Below are 8,889 nucleotides of genomic sequence, written 5' to 3'. Positions count from 1 at the left end.
TTCAATTTTCTATAGTCAATACACACCCTCCAACCTGAAGTGAGGCGTGTAGCAATTTCTTCTCCATCTTCATTTTGAACCACAATAATCCCTGACTTCTTTGGTACCACTTGAGTGGGACTCACCCAAGGGCTATCAGATATGGGATAAATAATACCCGCTTAAAGTAGCTTTAGCACCTCAGCTCACACCACCTCTTGCAAATGAGTATTCAATCTTCTTTGAGGTTGATGAATTGGTTTAGCTTCTTCCTCCATATAAATGTGATGTGTACAAACCAAAGGACTAATGCCTTTCAAGTCAGATATTTGCCCTCCTATTGCTTTCTTACACTTCTTAAGAACTTCAAGTAGAGAAATCTCCTGATGAGTAGTAAGAGATGAAGATATAACAACAGGGCATTGGTTATTTTCTTCCAGGTATGTGTATTTCAACTCCATGGGTAGAGGTTTCAGATTGAGCTTTGGGATCTCTTCCTTAACAGCTTCTTGTGCCTCATCTTCATTGAATAAAGGTAGAATCTCTTCTTTCCTCCTCCAACCTTGTAGAGTAGCAAGCACATCAGCAGGTTCAGAAAACCCTTCTTCAAGATCCTTAAGACTTTCATTCAACTTGTCTTGCATATTCTGATTACAATGCTCCTCCACTAGAGTGTCAATAATGCATACCTCTTCTGGACCTTTTTCTTCTTCCGGAGTGATTAGCTTCTTAGACATATAAAAGTGATTCATGCCTAATTGGTGTATCAACTGATTCTTGTCCAGCTGGTGCTCCTTGATGAAGGGATTAATCAAAAAAATTTATAACCTATTACACCATGAACTAGGGTAGCAAAGAAAAAGCTATTATAGCATAGTGGCTCTAGGATCGTTCACTAGGAAGGGTTTCCAAACTGAAAATGATACCAATTCAAAGTGAATTGGTGCTGTTTCATTTCAAGGTTAGCTTAAGAAATAAAACACAAACTTTGGTTGAAAAAGGTTTTGATTTAGACTAACGGCACAGCAAGTAATGGAAATTACTTATGAAGAAAAACATTCCTTGGAGATTTAGGTTCACAGGGGAGGTTCCTCGTTCAAAAACATAACTCTGGTCAGTTGATTCACTTCCTCATATTAGAGAATTAGCATAAAGTCAATTCTCTAATAGGTGCTGCACAAATGCATCCCTTAATTGGATTTCAGCTCTAAAACTCTCTCACTGATGCAACTTGCAATGGTTCGAGCCTCTCACTTAGCCTTTACCATTCAAGGTGATCTTTAACCTTGGATTACCCGTCATAAGCTCGCAAGAGATAACTAATGGATGTCTCCTTGGAGTCCAAAAGCTTACCAAGTGTTGGCTATTCTAGAAAATCCTACCTTCAACTCACCTCCAGAGGCTCGCAAGAGGTAAACTAGTGAATCTCCATGGACGGAGATCACTTGCCTTACCAAGTGTTGGCCCAGGTGACTCCAAGGCGTTTTAAGTTAACTAAAAATATAAAAACCATTCACAGGACACACTTTCACTTCATTCATAGCTAAAACCACAAAGCTACTAACTCTTGCACTTGGAACCTTTCCCGGCAACCTTAGCTCTAAGGAACTAAAGGTTTAGTTACTCATTCTCTGGGGAAATCTCCTCAGAGAGTGCATAACTTAGTAAATGAAAAATACAATCAAAGTGAGAAGGTAAGGCAGAGCTCAAGCTCTGTATTTTACTTCCTTTGAAACTTTTACAAAAGGTTCATCACCCTCAGAACAGGCTCCTCGGGCTCTATTTATATCAAAATTACATTAATAGCTATTACATGGATATTTAGCCTTTTTCCTAACTTAAAAGCTAAGGAATCCTATAATTGGTGGGTTACAAGGAGAATTTGGGGATTTAGACAACAAAAATCTGAAGAAAAATATCTCCAAGTGTCGGTTACAAATATCGGGAAGCACTAAGGACCATTTCGCAGGTGAAAATGAGGTCTACGAGATTTCGCAGACGTACAAAAAGGGCTGCGAAATTTCTTCGTAGCAACCAGCTGATTTCGCATCGCTGCGAAATGGTCTTTCAGCTTGTGGTGTTTGGCTTCCATCGCGACATGAAACTTCAGAGGAATTCCAAAGCACTGTGTAAAAAGGCTGCGAAATCATTCCGCAACAAAAAGGTGATTTCGCAACACTGTGCAAAATTCTTCCTTCAGCTTGATGCAGTTGTCTTCCAAAGGCTGTAACTTCCTCATTTCAACTCCAAATCGTACACGGTTTGAAGCATTGGATTCTTGACTTCCTAGGCTTTAAAATTACATATAGCATGCATGAATTGGACTTTGGGAAGTGCTCCAAAAGTAGATGACATGACTATCATCAAGAGTGCTTCATGGCTGATTTCTCTTTGCTTCTCCTCCTTGCATTCCAGATTTGCTTATGGCAAAGGACTTCAAAGCTTTGGTTCTTCATGCTTCTGAGCTTTCCATATCTTTTCCAAGGATTCCAAATAACTCTCCTCAATCTCATATTGCTTTGGTGATCAAAAAGCTATCAAAACACCAAAACTTAACACAATTTGGTTAGAATTGATTGCAAGGGTCCTTAACATGTTAATTGGATTAAAAGGCAATAACTACTACTCAAAAGTGTTTAAAAGAGTTAATTACAAGCTATCAAAGAGCACTTTTTGAGTAGTAATCACTCCCCCCAACTGACATATTGCTAGTCCCTTAGCAATGAAAGAGAGAAAAATAAAGTAAAAGTACCATGATTTACAACATCATGGTGATCACTTCAAAAAAAATTGTTTAAGTGGCATGACTGAACAAACTCCCACATGGAACATTAAAGAAATTAAACTCAAACTTCAATAGAAGCTATCAAAAACTTTGCTAAATACCATTGATCAAGGGAATGCATTATGCAAATTGAAGTTTTAAAATCATTTTCACTTCCAAAGAACCAAACTTTATTCTTCCACAAAAATCTAAGTGTAAGATGATAGAATCCGAATATAGTATGCTAAACTAATCTCTCCCCCCAACCTATCTCTTTTCAAAACTTAGCAAACTGACCAAATTCAATAGGCAGAGAACACATTTTTTTTTTGTTTTAGAAGGTACAAGGCTTAAGGGGTATTCTTTTCTGTTTTGTCCATGTAACGGGGGTCCATCGATGACTCCCAACCAATTAAGGTTTAGGGCATCAAGCTTTAAGGATCTTTCAACCACTAACTCCTCGGATTTTACCCCGGACTTTTTACCCATGCGCCTACCATATGCTAACTCCACCTTGTAACGAACATTGAGGTCGGTGACTCCCAACCAATGAAGGTTTAGGGCACCAAGTTTTAAAGATTTTCACCATATACCCCTCAGACCTTGCTCGGGTTTCAAGGCAAGCAAACATTTTGCTTTCTTTCTCTTTTTTTTTCAAAGGCTCATTGGCCTTTCATAAGGTGTCTCAATATTATTAAATGAGGTCAAAGGTACCAAGTCCCAAAATTTTCTAAGTCGAGGGGGAAATAGTTTTTCATCTTATAATCGGAATCTATTATGCACAGTGTGTGAATAGCTTAAAGTGGAAGGACTAAACTTGAATTCAATAGAAGTTTCAACAATTGAACCACTTTAGCAAGCATAATCCAAACTCTAAGTTAGATGAAAAGCAAAAGTTCAATTTCTCCTATTTTAATTTGAAAATTTTTTCCTCATAAACCATGGAGATTAAAGTAAAAAACAACTAAACACTACAACTAGTTTACTAGGCAAGGCTGAATTATCAAAATAACTTAGCATACTTCCTTTAACTTAGCATACTTCCTTCCTCATCCCCCCCCCCCCCAACCGAGCTGAGCATTGTCCTCAATGTGATATGGGTGATTGAAATTATAGGGAGGAAGTGGTACCTCCTGAGTGATATCAATTTCGAATACTGATTGGAGAAACCACATGTTTCAAAAAGAATAAAAGGTGTGAGCAAAGGAAATAAGAATAAATTAATGCTAAGAGTTAACAAAAAACTAGATTTGTATTACTTTAATCATTTAAGTACAATTGGAAAGAAAGTAATACAAGCAATCCAAGTAATCCCCATATATGATATCAAAATGTGGGGATTTCATATGAGACTAACGAAAACAAAATACATAAAAGAAATATATAATAGATATATATATGATCAAATAGGAGGATGATGCTGGATCTGAGCACTTAGGCAGATGGCTCTGCTTCTTCAGTTGACTCAGGAGGGGCCTGAGGCTCTGTGGCCTGAGTGTGTGGTACTGCAGTGGTGGGAGTGAGATGCTCAGCAACTGATGGGAGACCGAGGTGATGCTGGAGCTGCCTCAAGATGGCAGTATGCTGAGCCTGAGTGGTCAACATCTGCTCTTGGCGAGCTCGCATAGCTGCCATCTCCTGAGCAAGGCTGCTCTGAGATGCTGTCAAGGTCTGCAAGGCATGGCATAAATCTCTATACTCATAAATGGGAATGGCCATCCTTGGCTCAGCTGAAGTAGAGGGCTGTGATGTAGCTGGAGTAACTGGAGGGGCTCTGGCTATGGTAGGAGAAGCAATAGGTATACCCTCAAGTATAAGACGTGGAGATGCTCTCCTTGCAGCTGGTATTTGAGCTGGTTGTGGAAGCTCTGGCTGCTCCATTCTATACGCTGTCATATTGGTCCACTTGTCGAAAGTAAACACATCTCGACATATACGCTTGCGTTCCAGCTGAGGCTCTGATGGATACCCCAGATGCTCAAGAATCTGACATAGCAGCCGTAGAAAGAGAAGTGGAATAGCATCAGCTCGCGGCAACTTCTTCTTATGCACCTTCTCTTCAAAGTAGAGAAGGGCAGCCATAATTAGGTGGTGAGGGCCAAAAAAGTATCCCTCAGAAATTCTGAACAGGGCCTCCAACAGAACTCCTCTCCTCTGAGTCTAGTGCTGCAATGGATAAATATTATGACACAAGAGTGCATCAATGAGAAACATCCTTGGAGGAAGTTCCCCCCTCAATAGATGTAGATTTGTAGAGGCTCCTCTGGACAAGATATGCACCATCTCTAGCTGAAAAGGACTAGCCCATGCTCGGAAATCATCAAAATGGCTTGGCTCATATGGTATATGCAGGGCCTCTGCTATATGGCGGGCTCCTAGAATGCCATGCCGTCCATCAATAGTAAAATGGATTAAGGTAGGATCTCTGACCTGCTGAGTAGTCATGGACTGATAAAAATCCATGGCTACTCTGGGATAGAAGAAGTCTCGTGAGGTCATCAGCTGCTCCATGCGATATCTGCGCAGTAATTGGAATGACCCTTCAAGCTCCGGCCGCAATTGGAAGGCAGCTGTGTCAAAGCACAGCTCAGAGTGAAATGGTCGAGCTCAACAGTCCAAATTGCCTTCAATTGGTGGTTGAGTGAGCATTGGACGCCTGATTATTGCTTCAGGAGCTGTCCCAGACGGAATTTGGGGCTCAGAAGGTGGCGGCTGGCTTGCTTGAGGCTTCGCCGGCGGTGCCGAAGATGGCACCGGAGAGGGCTCTGGAGAGGGAACAGGGGACTGCCCTATTAAGTCAATGGGCTCTGAGCTTTCAACCCTGGCTCTTTTTTGCAGGGGACGGCCCCCTGACCTGGTGAGATAACGCCTCGCCGGAGGTTGCTGTACTATGGGCTTGGCCGGACGTTTCTGTGGTGCGAGCTTGGCCGGAGGCGAAGCAGCTTCTGGCCTCGGAGGCTCAGAAGTAGAAGCTTGAACAGGCGCCTCACGCAGCGTTCGCTTGCGGGCGGAAGAAGAGGAAGACTTTGCTCCTCTAGTTCATGCCATTTCGATTTGACGAAATTTGGCCGAAAATGATGACCGGGAGAGATGACCAGAGGTGCACGCGTCGTCGGGCTTTGGAGAGGAGGCGAACGGACGGTTGCTGTGACTTTTCCCCTTTCTGAAACGCTTTCGTAGCTCAAATGACCGGTATTTATAAAAAATAACGGAATATTAAAGGTCATCTTGGGTTTCGCAGAAGAAGGCCGATTCCGCAGCAAAAATTGAAGTTTCGCAAGAGAAAACCACTTTCGCAGCTCACTTTGCAGCTGCGAAATTGGTGTCACTGTACTGCGGAATGGCACTCGTGTGCCAAAAATCGGTTTCGCAGCTGCGAAACACCCCGCGGAATGGAGTTATTGCTGCGAAAATGGGGATTTTTACGCCTTAGAGCTTCGCAGCCGCTTTCGTAGCTGCAAAATGGGAGCTCCTATGCTGCGAAGTGGCACTCGTGTGCCAAAGTCGCCTTCGCAGCTAAGAAAATTTTCGCAGAGGATTCAAAAGTGTTGCGAAATGATTTCGCAACAAATGGCCGTTTTCGTAGAGAATTCCTCTTTGGCTGCGAGATCTCGCAGAGCTCTTTTTCTCCTTTGTTTTTGCTCTGTTTTCACTCTATTTTTGCTCCGATTTCTCTCCGATTTCTTCCTTTCAATTTCTTTGCATTTTCTTCCACCTGAGATCATCCAAAAAGATGAAAATACATATAAATACACAATTTAAGATCAAAAATTAAGATCAAAAGTATGGATAAAACTTTAAAATTTACAAAATTTACAAAAATTTTGGACTTTGGTGAAACCAAGTCCAACAAACCCTTATTTGCTTAAGCTTTTTGTGGCTCAAGGAGGTTAATTTCCTCCTTTTCTGGTTTGAACGGCTCCATGAATGGCTTGAGACGATATCCATTGACTTTAAAGGTATCCTTGCCATTGGAATTCAATAATTCCACCACCCCGTTGATATGTACTTGATGAATAATGAAAGGACCTATCCATCTTGACTTGAGCTTTCCGGGAAAGATATGGAGTCTTGTGTCATAGAGTAGAACTCTTTGTCCCTTCCGAAATTCCTTGTTGGAAATTAGTTGATCATGTCACTTCTTCATCCTCTGTTTTGCAACTTTGGAATTGATGTAAGCATCATTTCTCAATTCCTCCATCTCATTAAGGTCTAAGCACCTCTTTTCCCCGGCTCTGATCAAGTCCATATTCAGCTTTTTGATTGCCCACCAAGCTTTGTATTCAAATTCCACAAGGAGATGACACGCTTTGCCATAGACAAGACGATAGGGGGACATGCCAAGAATAGTCTTATAAGCTATTCTATACGCCCATAATGAATCATGGAGCTTAATAGACCAATCTTTTCTTCTTGAACTCACCACTTTCATGAATATGTTCTTTATCTCCCTGTTTGCTAGCTTAACTTGCCCGGAAGTCTGTGGATGATAAGGTGTAGCTACCTTATGCTTCACTCCATACTTGTCTAATAAACTTTCAAAAGGCTTCTTGCAAAAATGAGAACCTCCATCACTGATTATAGCTTTGGGCACCCCGAATCTTGAAAAAATGTTCTCTTTCAGAAACTTGAGAACCACCCTATGATCATTTTGTTTACAGGGGACTGCCTCAACCCATTTAGAAACATAATCCACCCCCACCAAGATGTAAGAATTACCAAAAGACATTGAAAAAGGTCCCATAAAGTCAATGCCCCATACATCAAATAGCTCAACTATTAGTATGGGGTTCATGGGCATTTGATTTCTTTTTGTCAGCTTTCCAAGCCTTTGGCATCTATCACAACTTCTACACATGATGTGGGCATCTTTGAAAAGAGATGACCAAGTAAACCCTGATTGCAACACCTTCATAGCTGTTTTCTGAGAGGCAAAGTGGCCTCCACATGCATTCTCATGACAATGGTTTAGAATTCCTTGTTGCTCTTCTTCAAGCACACACTTCCTTATAATCTGATCAGCACAATATTTAAAAAGGAAAGGCTCTTCCCAATAATAAGCATGGATTTTTGCAAAGAAGTGCTTCATGTCCTGTGCATTCCACTCACTTGGAATTTCACCAGTAACTAGATAATTAGCAATATGAGCATACCAAGGAGTTTTTACTAGAAACATAAGTGATTCCTTAGGAAAGTCATCATTAATAGGCAAGGCATGGGAATTATGTGCTATAGCTAACCTTGAGAGGTGGTCAGCTACCACATTCTCCACTCCTTTCTTATCTCTGATTTGAAGATCGAATTCTTGTAACAAAAGAATCCATCTTATCAACCTTGCTTTTGCATCTTGCTTTGTCAATAAATACTTCAAGGCTGAATGGTCAGTGAAAACAATGATGAAAGACCCTACCAAATAAGCACGAAATTTGTCCAAGGCAAATACCATAGCTAACAATTCTTTCTCTGTAGTTGTGTAGTTCCTTTCAGCTTCGTTCAATGTTTTGCTTGCATAGTATATCACATAGGGCTTCCCATCTTCTCTTTGACCAAGCACAGCTCCTATAGCAAAGTCACTGGCATCACACATTAGTTCAAAAGGTAGTTGCCAGTTAGGGGCCCTCACTATTGGAGTTGTTGTTAAAAATTTCTTCAGTTGGTCAAAGCTATTTTGACATCTTTCATCCCATATAAACTTAGCATCCTTAGCTAACAGCTCACAAAGAGGTTTTGAAAGCTTTGAAAAATCTTTGATGAACCTTCTATAGAAGCCTGCATGGCCAAGGAACTGCCTTACTCCTTTTACAGTTGTTGGGGATGGTAGTTTGACAATAAGCTCCACCTTTGCTTTATCAACTTCAATGCCCTTTTCGGAGATGATGTGGCCAAGGACAATTCCTTGACGTACCATAAAATGGCATTTCTCCCAATTGAGCACCAAGTCTTTTTCAATGCATCTGTGAAGAACCGCTTCCAAATTGACTAAGCATTCCTCAAATGTACCTCCATATATGGTGATTTCATCCATGAAAACCTCCATAATTCACTCCACCATATCACTAAAGATACTCAACATACATCTTTGGAATGTTGCAGGTGCATTGCATAAACCAAAAGGCATTCTTCTGTAAGCATATGTTCCAAATGGA

At 41.0% G+C, this 8,889-nt stretch overlaps 1 protein-coding gene across 1 annotated transcript; it reads right to left on the bottom strand.

Moving 5' to 3' along the window:
- Positions 1-5,350: 5,350 nt before the first annotated feature.
- On the bottom strand, positions 5,351-6,780 carry LOC117910154 (proline-rich receptor-like protein kinase PERK9). The gene is made up of 2 exons (XM_034824209.1): positions 6,773-6,780; positions 5,351-5,777 (listed from the first exon to the last, which is right to left on the bottom strand). The coding sequence occupies exons 1-2, from the start codon at positions 6,778-6,780 to the stop codon at positions 5,351-5,353; spliced, it is 435 nt and encodes a 144-aa protein (XP_034680100.1).
- Positions 6,781-8,889: the final 2,109 nt, after the last annotated feature.

This window comes from Vitis riparia, unplaced genomic scaffold, assembly GCF_004353265.1.
Source record: "Vitis riparia cultivar Riparia Gloire de Montpellier isolate 1030 unplaced genomic scaffold, EGFV_Vit.rip_1.0 scaffold626_pilon_pilon, whole genome shotgun sequence".
In the NCBI taxonomy this organism is placed as follows: Eukaryota; Viridiplantae; Streptophyta; class Magnoliopsida; order Vitales; family Vitaceae; genus Vitis; species Vitis riparia.
This window is presented reverse-complemented; position numbering and strand designations above follow the sequence as displayed.